The sequence below is a fragment of the Penicillium subrubescens genome, assembly GCF_028828155.1.
Source record: "Penicillium subrubescens strain IBT 31985 chromosome Unknown utg000005l_segment0_segment0, whole genome shotgun sequence".
NCBI lineage: Eukaryota > Fungi > Ascomycota > Eurotiomycetes > Eurotiales > Aspergillaceae > Penicillium > Penicillium subrubescens.
In genome coordinates, this window is record NW_026643155.1 from 2,408,603 (window position 1) to 2,427,961 (window position 19,359).

The 19,359-nt window shown below is 50.1% G+C and overlaps 8 protein-coding genes across 8 annotated transcripts; 4 read left to right on the top strand and 4 right to left on the bottom strand.

Moving 5' to 3' along the window:
• Positions 1-617: 617 nt before the first annotated feature.
• Positions 618-1,841, bottom strand: N7473_007395 (MGR2/ROMO1 family protein). The gene is made up of 7 exons (XM_057153335.1): positions 1,802-1,841; positions 1,660-1,741; positions 1,554-1,580; positions 1,439-1,468; positions 1,285-1,375; positions 870-1,206; positions 618-815 (listed from the first exon to the last, which is right to left on the bottom strand). The coding sequence occupies exons 2-6, from the start codon at positions 1,718-1,720 to the stop codon at positions 1,083-1,085; spliced, it is 333 nt and encodes a 110-aa protein (XP_057007673.1). The 5' UTR covers positions 1,721-1,741; positions 1,802-1,841; the 3' UTR covers positions 618-815; positions 870-1,082.
• A 161-nt stretch (positions 1,842-2,002) lies between these two features.
• On the top strand, positions 2,003-5,596 carry N7473_007396 (uncharacterized protein). Its single transcript, XM_057153336.1, has 3 exons — positions 2,003-2,241; positions 2,369-3,703; positions 3,762-5,596. The coding sequence occupies exons 2-3, from the start codon at positions 2,576-2,578 to the stop codon at positions 4,917-4,919; spliced, it is 2,286 nt and encodes a 761-aa protein (XP_057007674.1). The 5' UTR covers positions 2,003-2,241; positions 2,369-2,575; the 3' UTR covers positions 4,920-5,596.
• A 920-nt stretch (positions 5,597-6,516) lies between these two features.
• Positions 6,517-7,208, top strand: N7473_007397 (MARVEL domain-containing protein). The gene is made up of 3 exons (XM_057153337.1): positions 6,517-6,608; positions 6,675-6,896; positions 6,954-7,208. The coding sequence occupies exons 1-3, from the start codon at positions 6,573-6,575 to the stop codon at positions 7,191-7,193; spliced, it is 498 nt and encodes a 165-aa protein (XP_057007675.1). The 5' UTR covers positions 6,517-6,572; the 3' UTR covers positions 7,194-7,208.
• Positions 7,209-7,521: 313 nt separating this feature from the next.
• Positions 7,522-8,569, bottom strand: N7473_007398 (uncharacterized protein; the record flags this gene model as incomplete). Its single annotated transcript, XM_057153338.1, has 4 exons — positions 7,522-7,859; positions 7,919-8,074; positions 8,124-8,405; positions 8,467-8,569. 4 exons carry the CDS (start codon positions 8,567-8,569, stop codon positions 7,522-7,524), a joined length of 879 nt encoding a protein of 292 aa, XP_057007676.1.
• Positions 8,570-10,650: 2,081 nt separating this feature from the next.
• On the top strand, positions 10,651-13,387 carry N7473_007399 (PA and RING finger domain protein; the record flags this gene model as incomplete). Its single annotated transcript, XM_057153339.1, has 2 exons — positions 10,651-12,983; positions 13,045-13,387. 2 exons carry the CDS (start codon positions 10,651-10,653, stop codon positions 13,385-13,387), a joined length of 2,676 nt encoding a protein of 891 aa, XP_057007677.1.
• Positions 13,388-14,297: 910 nt separating this feature from the next.
• On the bottom strand, positions 14,298-14,731 carry N7473_007400 (uncharacterized protein; the record flags this gene model as incomplete). Its single annotated transcript, XM_057153340.1, has 2 exons — positions 14,298-14,567; positions 14,669-14,731. The coding sequence occupies 2 exons, from the start codon at positions 14,729-14,731 to the stop codon at positions 14,298-14,300; spliced, it is 333 nt and encodes a 110-aa protein (XP_057007678.1).
• A 1,136-nt stretch (positions 14,732-15,867) lies between these two features.
• Positions 15,868-17,051, bottom strand: N7473_007401 (Short-chain dehydrogenase/reductase SDR). The gene is made up of 2 exons (XM_057153341.1): positions 16,475-17,051; positions 15,868-16,413 (listed from the first exon to the last, which is right to left on the bottom strand). Exons 1-2 carry the CDS (start codon positions 16,974-16,976, stop codon positions 16,022-16,024), a joined length of 894 nt encoding a protein of 297 aa, XP_057007679.1. The 5' UTR covers positions 16,977-17,051; the 3' UTR covers positions 15,868-16,021.
• An 865-nt stretch (positions 17,052-17,916) lies between these two features.
• Positions 17,917-19,329, top strand: N7473_007402 (uncharacterized protein; the record flags this gene model as incomplete). Its single annotated transcript, XM_057153342.1, has 4 exons — positions 17,917-18,072; positions 18,411-18,470; positions 18,536-18,547; positions 18,664-19,329. The coding sequence occupies 4 exons, from the start codon at positions 17,917-17,919 to the stop codon at positions 19,327-19,329; spliced, it is 894 nt and encodes a 297-aa protein (XP_057007680.1).
• Positions 19,330-19,359: the final 30 nt, after the last annotated feature.

Genomic DNA, 19,359 nt, shown 5'->3' on the forward strand with positions numbered 1-19,359 from the left:
TTTTCATTCAATGTCGTCTACTGAAGACTGATCCGCCAAACCTCACATGGTCTTTTCTATCGCTATACACCATGAGACAAGCAAGTGCCCAAATTATAGATGATGCTCTAGGACAAACCAGCGGCATAATAAATATACAGAACCTTGCGGTGGAAATGAAACAGGGCATATGTACATAGAGTCCATTGATCTGGCTCGACAACTCCAGGCAGGATACTTCTTCACCTCCTCCCCAAAGAGCACGTTCATACAGGGTCTCCTGCCAGACGGATCTTCATATGGCTACCAGAATGAATACCCGGGTTGCCAAAAGATTATTGTAAAAAATGTTCATACCTTTGCTGATCTCGCCAATTCGGGAGGGCTGACAGGTTCCAAAGCCTCCCCGCTGCAATAGCTTGTCAAGCTTTTGAGCAATTCCAAGACTGAAAATGGCGGTGCATTCCTTCACCACCGTGGATTGAAGTCGGACTGGTTGAGCTCGTCAAGATACCAACAGTGGATTTTGATCAGAAGGAGCTTTTGATAATATATTCCGTGCTCATAGCAGGACGACTAGCCTTAGGCCGCCCCGGTTGAACGGAGACTGGATTGTCTTGACGGAGAACGTCGATTTCTACAAGGGATATGGCTTTATTAGCGATAATTAACAATGATATTCAGTTGGTAGTTATACACGCCCAGGCCAAAGTCTAGCACATCTTCTGTGCGTCCTGGCTAATGGGCCACTTCACTTCTACTGATGAGCAAAACAAAGGCAGCCTGAGGATCATGATATCGCTGATGGACAGATGCAAGTGTATCGTCGACAGCACCTGGGGCAGAAGAATTAGCACCCACAAACCCCAGAAGGTGACTGGCATATATACATTGTAGGACTGAGAAGTGTTGGACCTTCCATCCCAACTGCAGAACCGCCTCCTTGTAGCCTTTCAACCATACGATTCCTCAGCCTCAGGTCTGTCAAGAACGCTCAAAAGAGAATTGATTATCGTACAAGGACCGTCCCCTTCGATTTGGCCATGTCGCATATCTTCTCGAACGACCCTTCAGAGATAAAGAGATACCGGAGAGTGACGAGTTTATTGGCGCATCTGGCGCAAAGGGGTCTGGCGAGGGAGCATGATAGGCGGGCCTCGAGCGCGGAGCCAGGCATCATTGTGGGGTCCCTCAGTACGGATAACGCTGCCGATGGACATGAAGAGTCTAGACGTCGAGAGAAAGCTTTGTTTAGCTTGGTATGTTCGGCTACAAGGTTTCTGATGGAGAAGAAGATGGAAATACCCGAAAGTGGCACCAGAGCCAAGCATGTACTTGCCCAGAGTACGCATAACACCGTTGGGGCCTGCGCCGTACTGGAAGATAGTCACCGTGCCTGCGTTTGATTAGCTGATAAGGCTCAAAGCTTCACAAGCTTCTGGCTTTATATGCGACATACCGATAATGAAGCCCATGATTCCACCGACAGCTATTTGTTGGGTGTCGCATTAGCAGCAGCTTTGTAGTAGTCTTTGAAGTTTCAAGTTGGACTAGGCCGTCCACCGGTCACGTACTGGATCCCATCATAGCACCCATTTTCACTAATCCATTGGTTAGCACATTCGGTCTCTCAGATCCAAATTTGAGCGGCCCCAGGCGCTCATTCAGCTGACAACGTACTCTTGTCGAAGGTCGAGGGACCGACAGGGCCCCCTGCGGGAGGAGCTGCAACAACGGGCATTTTGGATGGATGATTGAAGCTCTGTATCAGAATTCCAAAGTCAATATCTTTGATAACAAGGTAGAGCAGAACATATCCAACCTATTTGCTTCGATGATGCTCTCGATCGACAACAGGTGCTTTTTCGCTCGAGCGCATCACAGAACCTCCTCTCCGCTGGGGTCTCACCGCCTTTACACGTGACCCTAACGGCGCACTGGCACGTGCTGATAATGCACGTGACCAGGATTGACTGGAGGCGTCAAGGGAGCAGGGACCAGACCACACTCCTCTCCTTGGGCGATTTCCTCTATGGCCGACCATCCCGGACCTTTGATTCTACCCTCGTTACATCGCTGTTAGGGTGGCCTTGAGCCTGTGGCAAGGCCGCAGTCCGTCTCGTGCTTCATTCATTGCCCTGGGACGGTGTGAGACATCGGTCGCTGCTCACGTTTCGGCAAGACCTCACACGCCTCCCTGGTCTGGAGCACTGACTTTCGGCCCCAGACTGCGACTGGATCTCCTTGAATCTACGATTTACGGTAAGCTTGGCATCTATCAACATATTTCCAACAGTCTGATGGCTCTCATCCAGGCCTGCGGGCCTGGGGTCTGGATAAATTGTTTGGCTACCGACCGAACAGCGCTAACGCGACCGTTCTGAATTAGCCGGCCGTCCACCAACAACAACTGCCCTCCTACGCGCATCCCAGCCCTTCCCGTTCATAAATTGCCATCGAACTTCGACGAACATACTGCATCAACTTTTGTCTCGGCTCATCTGGAGAGCCTGGTATCAAGGCTCTCCCAATTAGTGACCGTTGATCACTGCTCAGATATTCCATTGTGCTCTATCAATCCCGGGCAACCTTCTCCATGACTGCTGTGGCATCTCCGCCTAGTGTGCAATCGGGGTCTCGCTTGGGATGGTATAGCACCGGCAACGGAGGACAAGGAGCCCTCTCTTCAGTTAATGCGGAAGAAGTGTCACGGATGTTCATGCCTCCTAAACACGTTCAACGTTCCAACTCTTCGTCCTCATTGAGCTCAAACTCCTCGACCTCTACGGTCGTGGCTACGAGTGGCTCACAAGATACCCAAGCTGGACAGACTTTCAATCCCGAAACTGGTACCTGGTCGTCAAAGAAGAAGCCTATTCGTAATCCTTGGCCAAGCTCGAAGGCTGAGCCTGTCGCTGGAGTGACGAACACCCGGTCCCAGGCTGTTCCTGCTTTCTCATCTGGACCTACGGCATCGTCAACTATGTCCGCCATGCATCAGCCTTCGAATATTGTGCCCTCGCAGCACATGCTGCAATCTGGTCAACAGAATGGTGTTAGACAGACGAACGGGCAGTCTGCAGAACCACCTGCGATTTTGGCCCTTACACCCATGAATGGTACCTTTGAAAAGAAACAGATTAACGTACCATTCTACCCGGAAGTGCTGCGAATTGGCCGTCAAACCAATGCAAAGACAGTACCTACCCCAGTGAATGGGTTCTTTGATTCCAAGGTTCTCTCTCGCCAGCACGCTGAGATCTGGGCCGACAAGACCGGCAAGATTTGGATTCGTGATGTGAAGTCATCAAACGGTACATTTGTCAATGGTCACCGGTTGTCGCTTGAAAACCGAGAGTCTGAACCACATGAGCTGCGGGAGAATGATACTCTAGAACTGGGGATTGATATCGTCAGTGAAGATCAAAACACCATCGTTCATCACAAAGTTTCAGCAAAGGTTGAGCACGCGGGTCTATATGGAACAACACCTAATATCCTGGACCTCAACTTCGGAGACTTGGATCCTGCCTCAGGTGGGGGCCTGCTTCCCTCACCTCTAAGCCAGCCACTCTCTCACCTACGAGGACGCTCCGGTAGCAACGCAAGCAATCGCAGCGCCCAAAGCAACGCTACTAATCACATCAACGCTTTGGCCCAGCAACGCCAAATGAACTACTGGAACTCCCCCATCTCTGTCGAACAGGTCGTCAAGAGGGTCACTGTGAGTTCCGCTGGTTGCGCACTCGTACGGCTCCTATATGCTAACTGAGACCCCACAGAGCGAGTTGAAACAAGCCAAGCAACAGTCCCTCGACCTTCGTCAAACTGATGAATTCCTGAGCGCGATCATTAAGCCTGGTTATGCTGAGAAGGAAAAGGCTAGCAAGCCTTCTCCTCTTGAGAGCAGTGGCCCTCGTCAGTTAAACGGTCGCCCAAAAATGCCTCGCGTCGATTCCTTCTCCAGATTCTCTGAACCACCTGCTCCTCCTCCCCAGCAACCTCTTCCAGAGAAACCAGATGCGCCACCACGCGGTGGGCCAGACGGCTTTTCACCCCTGAAGCGCAGCGACACTGATAAGCCTAAATCGGCCTCATCAAACTCCCCTATCTCTCGTGACTCCAGTCAGATTCTTGCTCTCATCGAGAGTCTGACCACAACCAAGCGGGAACTTGAGACACAGGGAACTCGGATTAAGGAACTTGAAGACCTCCTTCGCCAGGAGAAGGCTGCACGCGAATCTGCGGAAGAGAAGGTCAAGAAGTTGGAGATGACATCTCTGTCAGAGAAGATGGAGCCTGCGATCGTCCCGGCAGAGCATGACACTGCTGCCTCTTCGACCCAGGAATCCTTGGTTGACCAAGAGCATGAGGTGCCAGAGACATCTGTGCAGACGAACGGATCCATCCTGCCCTCGGAAGTTCCCACGGCCTCGGATTCTGAAAAGGCAGAGCTTTCCACCGAGGCGCAACTCCAGCGTCGACTCGAGTCAGTGATGGAGCAGATGGACGAGATGAGCAAGCAGATGGCTGCTTTCAAGGAGCGTGCAGAGAAAGCCGATAATGAGAATGGCGAGTTGCGCCAGTCGCTGGCGGAGATGATTGAGACCATTCGCAAGGAACGTGCTGAGAAGGCCTCATCGGCTGTCACCGATAGCAAATCCCACACCCAGGCCCATGATTCCAGCAAGGTCATCTCTGGCCAAGCAGGCTTGGTTGAGAATGGTGCAGCGGGGTCCAAGACGGGCGACTCGTCCGTGGAATGCTTTGAGTCTGCCTCCAAGAGACCCGAGATAGATGTGGCAAGCACAGCGATTGCACAATGGCAACGACGTCACTACCTAGAAGAGGCAAGCCCTTATGCATCCATGCTTGGGGTAGTCCTTCTTGGCGTTGGTTTGATGGCCTATCTCAACGGCTGGCAAAAGATGGACAAGTGAATGTGTCCTAGCAACATGTTTGCGCTCCTCTTCTTGTACCCCAATTAACGACCCATTTTCTTCCCAAAAGTTGGCGCCTTGGTCAAGGTAGCTCCAGCATGACCTTCCTCCTCCGATGATTCTCCTTTTCTCCTCATGACGACCTGATTCCTTCCTTGTACTCTGGGCCTCATCTGCTATTCGAGGCGCCCCCGACCGCGGGATCTACCCGTGTTTCCCGGCGTTGGGTTCAGAGCCACCACATCTATTGCATACCTTGCATACTCCGACTTTCTCTCTTGTCCTTTTCTCGTCATGTTCTCATTCCTAGTTCGCACCAGTCATGATCTTGGCGCCGAATATCCTGATCGTTACTACCCGGTTTTCTCTCATCCGTTCTTGTTTTTCGATGCCCCCTGTCACCATATTCAATGCCCCATCAGCTAAGCCTACACAGTCCCTTGTCTCCTCTACCTTTTTTTCCTGTCATTATTAGCCTCTGTGTTCGCACATGGGCATTTATTTCTTTCCCTGTACATGATGGAAACGGGCAAGGCTGTGTTCATGGCTCGAGGTCCTTCGTTGATACACCTTTGACTAGGGCTCTTCCTTTTCAAAGCTCCTGTTTTCATGTCATACCAGCGCTTTCTTTCTGAATTTATTCAAGGGATTTGTTTTCGAGTCTGCTTCATTTTAACGTTTAATGATTCATTTGGTCGGTGATACAACCGATCGCTTGTGAAGTATCTTCTTTCCTTGCTAAGAGGCTGTATAACCATGCAGCCCATAATACCTGCAATCGTACACTATCATCATCTGATAAAGAGTAGTACTACAGATGAGTTCTGAATCCTCACTGACCGGGCGTCCCTGGTGAGCTATGAAAGAAGCTCGCTGCCTCCGCCGGAAGAGGGGATCAAGGAACAGGTTGAGTCATTAGATCGCCCACTCTACCTGAGTCATTTGATTCGACTCATTGCATTGACTTGCTGTCACATAGCCTATTTCTGTTTCATGTTGGGGCGGATTTAAGGGCAAGGCAGTTTCGGGCTGCGGGGCAGAAGGCTGTGCCTGTCCCGGGCCTCAAGCAACATGGGCTTCATCCTTCAAGTCCTTACAAAATTGTCTATCTCTTGGCAACACACCATTTCAATGACATGCTCGTGGAATTTCTCCGGGTATTCCCCCTTTCATATCGACCGTCTAGCTCATATCTAGTCGGTGTAGGCATGCATAATCGGTAAAGGCTCAAATCCCAATTGCTTCGAGCTTGCGGCTCAACAAGGCTGGCGCACTGACATCTCTCCCAAGGCCCATTTGTTAGTGCATCGCGCCAGCAAAAAAATGATGTAGAGATCATCATAGTCATTGGATATCGTTCTTTGTTCCTAGAAGGATCAACAAATAAGACTGCCTTCTCAGGTAACCCGAAACCCACTCCCTGCACCTAACGGCCCCATTTGGCCCCAAGCACTACAAAAACGGGGGCTGCTAATATTAGGGCTGTGCCTGCAAGCTTGCTCTTTCCACCGACTAGGAATTGCCCTCAGCTAACGGGCAGAAATAAAAAAGCTGTTAGTCCTCTTTTCTTCTTCCTGTCTTGTTTTCTTTGGAATAACTCTCCTTGAACCTATTGCAACCAAATAAGTAAATTCCTTCCTCAGAGCATCCAAAATGCAGATCATCTCTGGTATTGCACGCTTTTTACAGGTAGGAATCTATTCAATAAAGTTCTTCTTTATAATCTTGGCGCGCAACTAATCAATCATTTACTAGATTCTCTTCAGCATTGTTGTGCTGGGTCTCTCTATCAGTCTGGCAAGACAACAGAAGTATGGAAAAGTCCCATCTCAAACAAGCTACGCTGCTTTTACTGGGGCTCTCGGTATCATCGCCTCGGTGATTGGTATTGCCTCCCTCTTCGTTGATAAGCTAAGAGGTGTCTTCACCTGGGTCCTTGATGGTGTCACCAGCATTGCTCTCTTGGCTGCAGGCGTCGTAAGTCAACCTACTCTCACAAACTTTAGCATGTGAAGATCGCTGACAGGTTTTTAGGCCTTCTCTGTGGCCCTTAAAGGTGTCGACTGCAATAACACTTCGACTGACGGACCTACTTGGGATAACCCTCTCATCAGTGGAGGCTGCTGGGAAGACAAGGATAATAAGTGGTGCGCTGACAAGGGCGTGGTGCATACCCGTTGCGTTCGCGCCGAGGCTGATGCTGCATTCATGTTCCTTGCCTTCCTTGCTTGCATCGGTGTGCTTATCGTTTCTTTCCTTACTCGTCGTAACTAGAGAGACACTCTGCGCACTACTTTGATAATGGTTTGATTGATTTACCAATTGATGTGGCATTTCAAACCCCGAGACCCTGGAAATGACTTGGCCTTCGTCCTTGATATGGCTCTCCCTTGCGGCGAGACTTCTTTACGATCGTTTGATATTCTCTTGCTCTATACCCAGGCTAGCTTTTACAATAATCAAGCTAGCAACCATACTATAATATCGAATATAACTCGAACGAGAATGATTTCAATTCAATTTCATGTTCATGAATGACAACTAACATGAAGAGTACAAGATACGTGGTATTCATCTCACAAAGTCAAGCATCCACAACAGTCTAGTTTCCGCGTTGATTATTAGCAGCGACGTTTTCATAATCCGAGCTGTGCACCCGGGGGTCCAGCTTGTTGAGAAAGTTGGAGCTGTGTGGGCCTGAGCTTCTTCTCCTGCTGGTGGGCTTGGGTGCGTTATAGCTGCTGCCGCCGGCTGCAGCACCAGTAAAGCCTGGCTGGCCAGAGAGGTTTCCCATCTCTTCCTGGGCCCTATTCTCCATTTGGTTGGCCCTGTTGGAAGAACCCATGTTGTAGGTGTTGGCTCCACTTTCCATGGTGTTCCCAGCTTGGCCCATCGGGGTGGTCGTCGAGGCCATGTTGCCTCCATAGGTCTCGCGGTCCCCTGAAACAGGTCATGTCAGTCCAAATATTCTAGAGTGTGATCTGAAAATTATATAATACCAAGACTGGTGTTGAAAGGAGGATTCATTTCGTTGGCCATCCTGGACTCATTGAGACGAGAGCCTGTATTCACCTCTCCGGACCCATAACCCCCGGTAGAGCTGTAGGTCGTAGGATTCATACCAGCGCCAGTCGAGCCATAACTAGGATTGGTATCTAATAGGAGTTAGAAAATGTTTGCCAGTCTTGTGGTCGAATTCCGTACCTGTCATGCCGCTAGCCATCTTGGAGGAGTCGAGTTGTCCTCCAGTACCATAAGTGCCAGAACCGCCCATCCCTGCTGTGGTAGAGCCGTAGTTGTCGCTGGTTCTCATTGTATCTCCCATGTTGGTGTCAGGAGCGGTTGAGTCGTAACTGGTAGTGCCGGTATTGGTTGCGCCCATAGTGTTGCCAGGGCCTAACCCATTAGTACAGACAACGTAGGCGTGGGAGCTGACCATGCTCTTACCTTCCATCTTGTCGCCCATCTTGGGAGCGTTACTGGCATCTACAAGTCACATAAGACATGAGTGTTCAATCCGTTCATCACCGAGCACAGATAAGCTGACCGTTGACCGGGCCCTCCATCCTGGACGAGTCATTGTTAGATCCTTTGTTCATGTGAAGATGGCTGGTGACAGCATCCTTCATTTTGTGCATAAAGTTAGACATGATGAGGAAGACTAGAGTTCAAAGAATATAAGTCTGTCGATTGGGATTGAATCTGGGGTTTAATTTGCAGATCTGGCGTTAGCTGTAGTAAACTGTGGTATGCGTGGTTTATAAGTTCACCAGCCCTCCTTCTTCCGACCCATGCCTAACTGTTATCAGAGCTCTGTGACGACATACCGCGGGGTGGAAAAGTGGAGGATAACCACTAAGATATTGAGAAAGTCGGATCAATTGTCATGACGTGCTACTAGAACTCTTTGGAACGTGGGATATGCATCTATCTAGGGACATGTCAAGCCTCCCGTGTCATGGGTCGTCCTATTGCGGATCGACCCAACTCATGCTGGCCACTACTAGGACAAAAATGTTCGCAGATAACCGCTTCAAGAAGTCAAATGTGGAGTGGAAGAGTCTAGCCATCAACCAGGGACAGGTCTTAGCTTGCTCCCATGGGTGCTTCATGATGCTAGAGAGCTAGGTTATTTTGGGTGATACGGTGCCGTTACCAATGGTATTGTTGCTCACTATCACGGAGTGCTCTACGTATTTTCATCTTCCACTGAAAGATAACACTTATATCTACAGATTAATCATGCCTAATTTCTATTAATTGCTTTTTGTGGGCCATGATATCGTAGTTGGCCTTGGTGTACCATGTAGGGATTGAGACGAAGTTGTGCAAGCCCCGCGTAAATACCGTATGGACTCGCGGCCCCGTCCGGGGAAAGTGGATCAAAAGCCTAGACTATGGATCTCCAACATCGTGCAGTATATCTCGAATCAGTGGATATAAATCGACTGGATTTAGTATAATAATCTTACTCAAATCAGACTATTCTCTTCTGAAAGGAGGATCCTGCCATACCAACTTCGTGCACTGAAGTCAGCCCCTATACAGCTCGCCATAGTGTAAATAAGTCCCCAACAACGAGGCTGGTTTTCTTCTATCCATGAATGCGCTCTATTAGATCCAAATTAACCTAGTAATCTGGAAAGAAAATGATATCCAGCCGAATGAGCGAGAGACACTTAGACAATCTACAAGAACATACCATTTTACAGTTCTCGGTCGCTTCTAAACCCTTCTTTTTAGGCAAGTTTCGATGTTCATATAGCAATTTGAGTGACCAATCGTTCGAGAATAATCCTGGTGAGCATTTTAGTCCAATCTGAGCATTTCTCAATCAAAACTATGAACGACCCGTGTAATATCGCTCAAGATTCATAGGTATAGTCGATTAGATATGAACCAAAGTTCATACCTCACCCTTACTGTGTAAAAGGCTTTTCAGAAATATCTCATTAAAAATTTAGAGCTAGAGTTAACATTCATGTACAAGTGTTTTCCTATGGGAATATATACTACGGTGGGGGTGATACCATCATCGTTTGAGCTTATCAATACCCTACTCAGCCCACCGTAACAGAATGATGACATGATCGGCGGAGGATGTGGGCAGTGGGCACGAGCAGATGGGGCCATTAGTGACCCAAACTTGGTACTGGAGGGGCTTGATACTCCTGTGCTAATTAAGCCCCCATCGCCTAAGCTTAATCACGTGTTATCCTCAAGAGAATCAGAACGGATAAACTGTTAGATGATTGAGAGCCATCTATCGAATATTCTACATCGTACAAGTGAGTGTTCTACAGTCCTTCGTATAGATCATGCGACTAGTGTGCGTTATTGCCTAAGGCATCATACACATGACCAGAGCGCCATGCCGTCAAAGGGTTACATAATCCATCAGTTCATCTCTCCTTCTCCACCCCGACTGACTTCACCATCCCCTGCCACCGTACCCTATATTCCCCGTCTTTTGGCATCTGCGTGCATTTCCCGCGCGTGTCGGTTTGTTTTGACCAGCGGTGCTGCTCGTTGTCCTCGATGAGTGGCCCCTCGCCTCTTTGCCGCCAACCGAGGGATTGGTACCTAAAGAACTTGGTGTGTCAGCGTTGTCATACAACGGAGATCTAGGCATCCTCAATCGTGCCACTTGAGCATCTCTTATTCCCCGGTCCATTCTCCCTTTTTATCTATTCATCAAATCCAGCCTGAACAACAGGCTTATCTACCCAAAATGCGACCTCCGCGTCTCCTTCTGATTCTCTTCTGCCTAATCTTCCTCCCGATATTCCTGACCCTCTTTTCCGCACTGTCTTCGCCTACTGTAGCGACCCCTAATACGCTCGCCGGTCGGACGTCCGGGCTGCATGCCCTATTTTCTTTCAACATCCCGTCGTCACTCTTCCCTCCGTCCGCCATTATCAGCCTCACCGATGACAACTCGACCTTCTTCCTGGCCCGCCCTGCGGCATTTGGCCCGCTTCTACCCGGCAAAGGCCTAAGCGGCCAACTCTGGGTTGGAAGTGGCTTTGGGGAAGGTGGTTTGACCACTGGGGCAGAAGGGGAGTTGGGCTGCTCTGATATCCCCGGCTGGGACGAAGGCAACGGTGCCAAGAACCCAGACTCGGCAGCCAGGGGCAGCGAGCCGAAACCTGGGAAATCTGGAAGTGGTACAATGAACGATACGCCAGTCTCACAGAACCGTGCCCGGCTACCAGCACAGGCCGAGGCCGCCAGACAAAATGATCGAGGCGACGTCCCGGCTCCTCCCTCGTTGAACGACGGAACCGACGATCATTTACATCATCCGCTGACTGACTCCGGTGTTTCGGATGCTGGGGCAGCTCAGAAGTACGGAGACTACGTCCAAGTCAAGCAGTCTACGCACGCCGATATTCAGTCATTACAAGAGACTGCCGAGATTCAGGGCAATGTTGTGTTGCTCAGTCGCGGTGGCTGTGGCTTCCTTGAGAAGGTCAAGTGGGCCCAACGCCGCGGAGCGATTGCAGTGATTGTTGGCGATGACACTCGAGGCGGTAATTTGGTTACCATGTATGCTCGGGGCGATACTTCGAATGTTACCATCCCAGCCCTGTTCACTTCCTATACAACTGCGCACCTTCTGTCGTCCTTGATTCCCGCGCATTCTGGTGGTACTACTGGCCTGGGTGAAGCTTTGAAATCATTAAATGCCAAGATCGCCGGTCAGGCCAACGCGGATGCACAGAAACCGGCAGCAGTCACGACTACCAAGGCTACGAGCGCTCCTTCGCCGACTTCTACTTCTGTTTCCAAGGACCAGTCTGCTGTTCTTTCGCATTCGAGTGGTGGATTCTTCCGTACACTCGGTTCAATTCTTGGCCTCTGCAGCAAGCATGGAGGCTCAGGACCCCAGGAGGATAGCCGCCGACCACCAAGCAGCGGCAACATTGATTGGCTCACGCCGGGTTCGTGGGCCAAGTCTGAATCTCTATCAGGCTCCTCCAAAAGTCCGATGGATTCGAACCGTCGCAGCCGTGGCAAAGATGATGATAATTCCAGTTACAAGAAACTCGAGCTTTCACCTGAGGATGACATTGGTGGGGATGATTTCGTCATCGGGGTTCAGGACTGGAGAGACCCTGACTTGATGTTACCAAAGAGCAGCACACCTCCCACGCCCAGTACCTCAGTGAGTGGTAAAGATAGCACAAAGACATCTGCGCCGGACGCAGACCCAGCCTCGCCGTCCAACCTGCTTCGTGGTGGTAGCATAACCCCGGGGAGTGGTGAATACCAGAGCATTGATAAGTCCACTGGAAATGTTCGGGATGCGGGCATGAAGGATACCGAGAAGGACCCCCATGCTGCAGACACAGGATCCAGTTCCTCTGGGAAGGGCTGGTTCTCAAGCCACTTTGGATGGGGCGATGAGCCAAAGCAACCTGCTCAGCCTTCTTTAGCCGCTACTCAGAGCGCTGCAACAACGGATGAGAAGAGCCAACACGCAGTTTCTTCGTCAAATCCCCCAACTATTATGTTCTCAGAGCATGAAGGTCTTTGGGTTACCTTGACCCCCACCAGCATGTCGACAAGCCCATTCTTCGACACCCTTTTGGTTCTGGTCATTAGTCCGTTGTTGACACTAACCGTGGTCTACGCGTTGCTGTTACTTCGATCTCGGATTCGACGTCGCCGCTGGCGCGCACCCAAGTCGGTCGTTGAGCGTCTTCCTGTCCGAACCTACCACACAATTACTCGCACGTCATCCTCATCCAGCTCCAGCTCTCCACGGCCCTCTAGCCCCGGAGCTGTCTCGCCAACATCCCCACTTCTTGGTCATGAAAGTCGCTCGACTCATTCTCGACCGGTCCGATCTCGCTCTCAAACAGTTGCTGGTGTTCTGACAGACTCGTCTTCGCTGCCCAAGGAAGAAAAGTCGTCAAGTGTGCAGTCGGGCTCAATATTATGGAGACGTAAGTACACTGGGAGACAAGTGGAATGTGTCGTTTGTCTCGAGGAATACGTGGATGGACAAAGCCGGGTAATGAGCTTGCCGTGTGGTCATGAATTCCATGCGGAGTGCATGTAAGTACAATCATCCGATTTTTTCGGTCTCTTGACGCGTCGTATATTGACCTTTGTACAGTACACCATGGCTTACCACCCGCCGACGAACCTGTCCGATCTGCAAGGGCGACGTCGTTCGCTCCATGTCTCATTCTCAACCTGATCTCCATGACCAGAACGATTCTTCCTCCAACCTTCAGTCCCAGGACGCAGAGCACCGATCAGACCCAAGTGCTGCACCCGTTCTCATTGCCGGAGTCGACGAAGAGGATGCTTCCGACGACGAACAGAACGTAGGTCTTCTTTCTGGTCACTCGAGCTCCGCCCCACAGTCTAGCTGGCGAAACCTCGCCTCGCTCAGCTTCTCCGCCCTTAGTGGTGATACTATCTGGCACCAAGCCCGTGCGGACCGGAACCGCTAGCCATACTCTTGATTTCTTTGTCTATCCTTTTCCTTTCTCTCTACTTATCTCGCCGAGCTGTCGACAGGCTAGGCATCGCTCTGTTTCCTTCACCCATGCTGTATTAGCGATCCTTTGATTCCCTTATGACTTGAACTGCGAGGCGTTTAGTGGGTACATCTCGGAGTGCTGGACGGTTGCCAGGCACTTGCGAACATTGTTGCAGCGGCTAGGATATACCGCGGGTCAATCGTTTCACCCAATTTCTTTGATTACTAGATAGTTCAATTGATACCATTGCTGCTTCAGTGGTTCCTTTGTGTTTTCCTGCCTTTGAGTGGCTAAATGTAGTAACGTGAGGGCTATGTGCTATCTAGGTAATGTCACTCCGGGTGTCTTGCAGCCCATGCTTGCCTCGTAGCTACTAGTTGGATGTACTTTCGCTGGACTCTAAGAATTTGAGAGTATACCATGGTGACGTCCTTGGAGTTTGAAATGCCTCATTCTAGTAGTTCCAAAGTCTGAATCTAGAAACTAGAGAACAGGATTCACTGGACATGTTTTGATCACTCTTTTTGAAAGGTCTTCCTAGAGGTCTTTCGAATTATCTTTTGTCATGGCACAGATACCGTTCAACTGGTGAGTACTAAGATGATTTTGAAAACTTTTCGGGGTTTCAAGTTTATGGATGGAACACTGCAGTAAAAAAGAGTAACACTATTACTACACTAAACCAGAATAAAGCGCTGGGTTGAACTTCCGGCTGCTGTAATACATATCGTCATCCTCATGGAACCGACTTCAAATTTCAATTTGGAGATCCGGGCGATTAGGCGCGTTCAAAATGGTGAGTGACATTCAATCCTGGTTTGAGGCAGCTCTGGAGCTAAAAAGCCTTCGAACATGTTTTGCAGCCCGAGATTGGGGATTGCTAAAACGACGATACACTCTTAGCAGGCGTAACCTGGCTGTTGCGTCTGTCCAGGAAGGACTGACGGTTCGAAACTTCAACCCTTCCGGGCCTTCCTGGATAGAGCTCCGATGCCTTGACCGTCTTAAGCCCTAGGTCCTTCTTATCGAGGAGGTCGGCATGGTAGGGAAAGTCGGCACAAACACCAGCCGACGAGCGGAGATAGTCTTCACACACTTCGTCAAGTGCGGTAGTCCGTAGACTTTGCAAGCGACCCTCCTCGACGATAGCCTGAAGGCAATATTACCCTTAGTATCCTTAGTTTCCTTAGCCTCGGCAGCATCCACACTATCGGTAACCTCCTATTAGTGTTCAAGGGACGAAACCTTCACCTCAGACAGATGACGATCATCAGTAAACGGCTTAGAGACTTGAGCCGTGAGCTGAGGCGACATCTTCTGGAAATTGTTTCCAGAAATGTAACGGTTGATCGTGTGGTCCTGGAATAACCGGTATGCCTTCTGAGGACATGACTGACCGATCCGGTGAGAATTTGAGAGAACCTCATCAGCATCACCAAAGATGTGGGCAACCTCACACGCCTGAAGGGTTTTAGGCACAATGTGAGCTGCCTTAACAGCTGTGGCCGCTGTCCAATCCACGAGAGCTTCTTGTCGGGACGTTGAGTAGTGATTCCGTAGTAGTCGTTCTCGGCGGCCTTGAACCCCTTCTTGTTAAAAGGTTTGGTGGACTGCTTAGCAGTCACGTCATCACGCGCGAGAGGATTGTATCAGCGTAGGCGCGCTCAAGAGGGCCTTGGTCGGATGGCCCGGTAAGCCGCCGCCGCCGAGATGCGACCTGCTCTTCGAATTCATCCGTAACAGCCTTTCTTTGACGCTTGAGGACTTGGAGGGTTTGGTTTGCCACTGTCAGTCTTCCCAAGACGGGGCTGATAATTTCCTGAAATTTGCTTGGAGGAAGAGGCTACTGGCTGTTGGCCTCAAGGATGCCGTCCTTCACATTCTCGGCGTAGGCTGTATATTTCAGAGATCGGGAAGGGAGGAGCTGGGTTTGAGGTCGTGGGAGGGGTAGACATCGTGTAGGACTTTATATGATAGAAATGGACGGAACGTGGCAAATCACTGTAGTATTGGGAGAGAAATGCTGGTGGATTTTCTTTCAGAAACAAATATTGTGCTTTGGGACATCCAATACAAAAGCTGAGCTTGATCGCACGACAGAACATACCATTTTTGAGTATGATGGTTAGCAGGCACACTAGGCCTCGGTTACCACAGATAAATCTAGTCTATGAGCTGAACCCCTAGGTAGTATGTTTCCAATATCGTCTTAAAAGTCAGGACTTTGAATTAATGGAAAGACGGTTGGAAAGATCTTTCAGAAAAGAGAAAGTTAAAGCATATGTATCTACATGGTAAAAACATTTCTCTAGTCTGGATCTCGAGGATCCAGGTGTACCTATTCACCCACTATATCCAAAAGAGGTATCATGTATCGTGCGAAGACATAAGGTGTCGTTCGATTAGCCTCAGACTTTAAAAAAGTATAGTTGAATTTGAAGTCTTTGTTCGACTACGAAATTTGCCTAACTGCCGCCAAATCCCCGTTTGTTAAACGTAGTTCACATTCTTGGTCCGCCGGCATGTCTCCTTATGGTACCTTCCACCGTACGACATGGTGTAAAGTGACAGCAGGGGAGGGTGATCCAGGTCCCCCACAACGCTCTATTTTCCTTGCTCAGCATATACATTCCCAGCGATATCCGCGAACACATCCAATGCATGCGCACACTGGTCACGAACGAGGCTAACTCGAGGGATCATGTCTCGACCCATTGGCAAGAATCGTTCATCCCCATGACCAGCACCAGCGCCCTCGCCAACTGTGACGTCAAAGATCGCCCTGGCCGCCTTGCCTGTGTCACCATCTCCCACAAATTTTCCACTCTTCATGACATCCATCATCTGCTCGGCAACCGATCCTTTGTAATCCGCCGGTAAGGGGGCTTGCGCGATCAGAGAGGCATTATCTATGTTGGTATTGAAAGTACCCAGCCAGACTGTCAGCAGACGAATATTGAATGGGGCAACCTCTTTAGCGAGCACACGTGTCGAGGCTATTCAATCGCTCCTGGTCAGTATTTAGTCATTACCTCGGTCACTAACAGTCGAACGTACCATCCAACGCAGCTTTTGCAGCCGCATATCCTCCCATACTATCCCGACCATCTAAGGCCGCTCCGGAACTAATGTTCACGATCATTCCGAAACGCCGCTCCCGCATGCGGGGCACAAGCGCTTGGATCAGGCGGCTCGGTCCGAAGTAAATAGTCTCCATCAGTTGGCGGCGCTCTTCATCCGAAATTTGCTCCACGGCCCCGAACAGAATGTATCCCGCATTGTTAACCAAGATATCAATGTTGTGTCCGCATGCCTCTAGTTTATCAACCAGGGTCCCCGCCGCGGAAAGGTCATCCACATCAAGCGCATGCCACTCCCCGCCGTTTGCCTCCACTTCCGCGACCAAATTTGAGGTTCGGGATGGCTGTCGCGATGTTGCAATGACAGTATGTCCGTGTCGCTGGACTTCGCGAGTCAGTGCGAGACCAAGTCCGGAGGAGCAACCGGTTATAAGCCACGTGAGCGGGCGGGATGGCTTGATGAACTTAGGAATGGACATGACGAAGTTTTCCAGATCTCAGTAGAAGAAAAGAGAATAAAGACACCTTCGGTAATAGTTATTCGAAATCTTGATCTTCCAAACGGGCCCGACAAGCACCCTTTTATATGCGTCTCTGATCCCTAGCCATCTCCCCTGTTCCTTGGGGTCACAGTGGACTTATGGCTATTTACGGAGTTTATTGTGGGGCCGACCGCCGATTTGGAGTAAGCCACAGGTAAGCTTAACTTTGCTCCAACATCCTGCCCCGGAGATAATAATCATAGCATCGTTCAGTGGCAGACTAATTAGCTCCGCAATCCAGTATTACCCAAGGAGATGCTTTTTTCTGCTAGGTCATTGTCTTGGAAGCTTTCTTGTTGCATTACTTGATCCACTCAAATGTGTAGCGTCTGCTGCACAAATATCCGTAGCCACGGCGATATCCAGAAAATTCAACAAGCTTATTATCACACGATGGCCGTGTTGATCGAGATCTAGTGAGCCATTGACACGCTACAGGAATCCCTCTTCTTGTATTCCTTTAGTAGACAAGTGACTATGTGAAATCATTTTGCTCGTCAAGGGCAACGAAACCGTCTATTGTCGTAGCTCAATCTACATCCAGATTATCTCGCCCATCAATTGCCCATACAGGGGCCTAGTAACGGGATGGCTCTCTCGAGATCCGCAATTATAGGCATGGTCAGATCTTGGAAGATTGTGGATAGTTCCAGTACGGCGGAGACTCGATGCTGGGCCTGAGTAGTTGCCTCTCTAGGCTTCAACTTGATACTGGCCGTCCCGTCGCGCAGATCGTAATCCCATAGAAGTCTTATAGAGCTTATACGCCGTCGCGACAGGCGAGTCCGCCGTATCTTTGGTATAAAAGACTACTCTCGAGCTCCATGGAACTCTCCTTCGACATTTTTCTTCCCATACTCATAAACCCCCTCCCACCATGGCGGAAGACACGCCCATCAACCCAACACCCGCCATGATGAACCCAGTGGCGGACAAGAAGAAGAAGAAGAAGAAGAAGAAGAAGAGTAAGAGGCAGACCCTGGTACCAGGCCTCCACAGCTCATTGTTCATCCATTCGTCTGATGTGACCTGGGTACTTGTATCCGGCTGACCGCCTCCAGAGAGAAGGGGAAGAAGAAGAAGAAGAAGCGTGGAAAGCGGCTTGCTGAGTGCATGCAAGCTTTAGTTCAGGTACGTGGTTGCGCATCTCATTTAATCAATCGCTTTGCTTGATTGCCAATATGTGTATCATATCCCGCGAGATATTCAAGGGGATGTGACTGTTGATCCCGATGAGCGCACACTCATCCACCATCTGACCGCTTGGGTGTTTGGATTCCTGGCATGACCTGGTGGTGTTATTCAAAGAGATACATGACCAGATCACGGGCTGCATGTATGAACAGATGTTGACCTTTTTTTTAAACACAGGCGGAACAGGGTATGATGGCTACCCAGCCAGTGCCCGAGTCCGAGGGGTCTGCAGTCCAGGTTAGTATACATTGCCCCTTATGCCCAAGTTGGATAAACATTAACGTTACTTGTGTCATGCATAGACCATTTGTCTGGTATGTTGTTACCACTTTATGTGATATCAGACTATGGGTTTGATAGAGCAAGCCCTAAGACATTGTATTTGTTGTTGTGCTTGTTGATGAACTGTGCTGATGGAGTCCTGCTGCAGCCTGTCGAGGGCGCCTCTCGCTCGGATATGACAGCGGTCCGAAGCGAGGAGGAGGCTGCAGAGCAGCATTCAGAGTCTGTCCCGACGTTGGCAACACTGGAGAGAGAAAATCAGCAGACGCCCTCGTTAGAGGAGCACGATACTTCGCAGTCTCCCGCCGAAGGTGTTGGCCAGCAGCGCAAACAAGCCCCAGCTCGCCGATATCCACTTCGACCAGAGGCCCCCGTCTTCATTCCCTCTGCGAGCAGACTCTCTGGCTTCCCTGGCTCTTATAGCTCGGCCTTGAATCCTGCTGCTGCTTCTTACGTGCCCTCCTCTAGACTATCTACTGCTGCTCCTCGCCCCGACAACCCTCGCGTTGCTGGGATTCGTGGCGTCGCCAACTCTTCTCCTCCTGCGCAGCACTCCCGAGCCTCACCTAATGGTTTTCAACCTTCTCAACGCTCTGCCACCCTTCTTCCATCCAAAATCTCTCTTTCCAAGCTTTCTCTCGCTTCGCACTCTTCCCCCCTCTCCCCACCGCGGTCTGTAGGCCCTCTGCTGGAGCACTGTCTTCGATACTCGTTTGTGCATAGGAGCATCCCATCGCTAGGGAGCACTGTCTACTATTCGCTACCTACTTCGTTAATATCGACTCCTGCTTCGCGCTTTCAGAATCCTCCTTGACCTCCCTCTTCTCCCTCTTCATCCTCCTGA

Coding starts and splice junctions, on each gene's coding strand:
- N7473_007395 (XM_057153335.1), bottom strand. CDS start 1,720: ATGCCCGTTGTTGCAGCTCCTCCCGCAGGGGGCCCTGTCGGTCCCTCG. Junction 1,581..1,659: donor TCCCTCGACCTTCGACAAGA/GTACGTTGTCAG, acceptor CCAATGGATTAG/TGAAAATGGGTGCTATGATG. Junction 1,469..1,553: donor GGGTGCTATGATGGGATCCA/GTACGTGACCGG, acceptor CCCAACAAATAG/CTGTCGGTGGAATCATGGGC.
- N7473_007396 (XM_057153336.1), top strand. CDS start 2,576: ATGACTGCTGTGGCATCTCCGCCTAGTGTGCAATCGGGGTCTCGCTTG. Junction 3,704..3,761: donor AGGTCGTCAAGAGGGTCACT/GTGAGTTCCGCT, acceptor GAGACCCCACAG/AGCGAGTTGAAACAAGCCAA.
- N7473_007397 (XM_057153337.1), top strand. CDS start 6,573: ATGCAGATCATCTCTGGTATTGCACGCTTTTTACAG. Junction 6,609..6,674: donor GTATTGCACGCTTTTTACAG/GTAGGAATCTAT, acceptor ATCATTTACTAG/ATTCTCTTCAGCATTGTTGT. Junction 6,897..6,953: donor CTCTCTTGGCTGCAGGCGTC/GTAAGTCAACCT, acceptor ACAGGTTTTTAG/GCCTTCTCTGTGGCCCTTAA.
- N7473_007401 (XM_057153341.1), bottom strand. CDS start 16,976: ATGTCCATTCCTAAGTTCATCAAGCCATCCCGCCCGCTCACGTGGCTT. Junction 16,414..16,474: donor TGCAAAAGCTGCGTTGGATG/GTACGTTCGACT, acceptor GCGATTGAATAG/CCTCGACACGTGTGCTCGCT.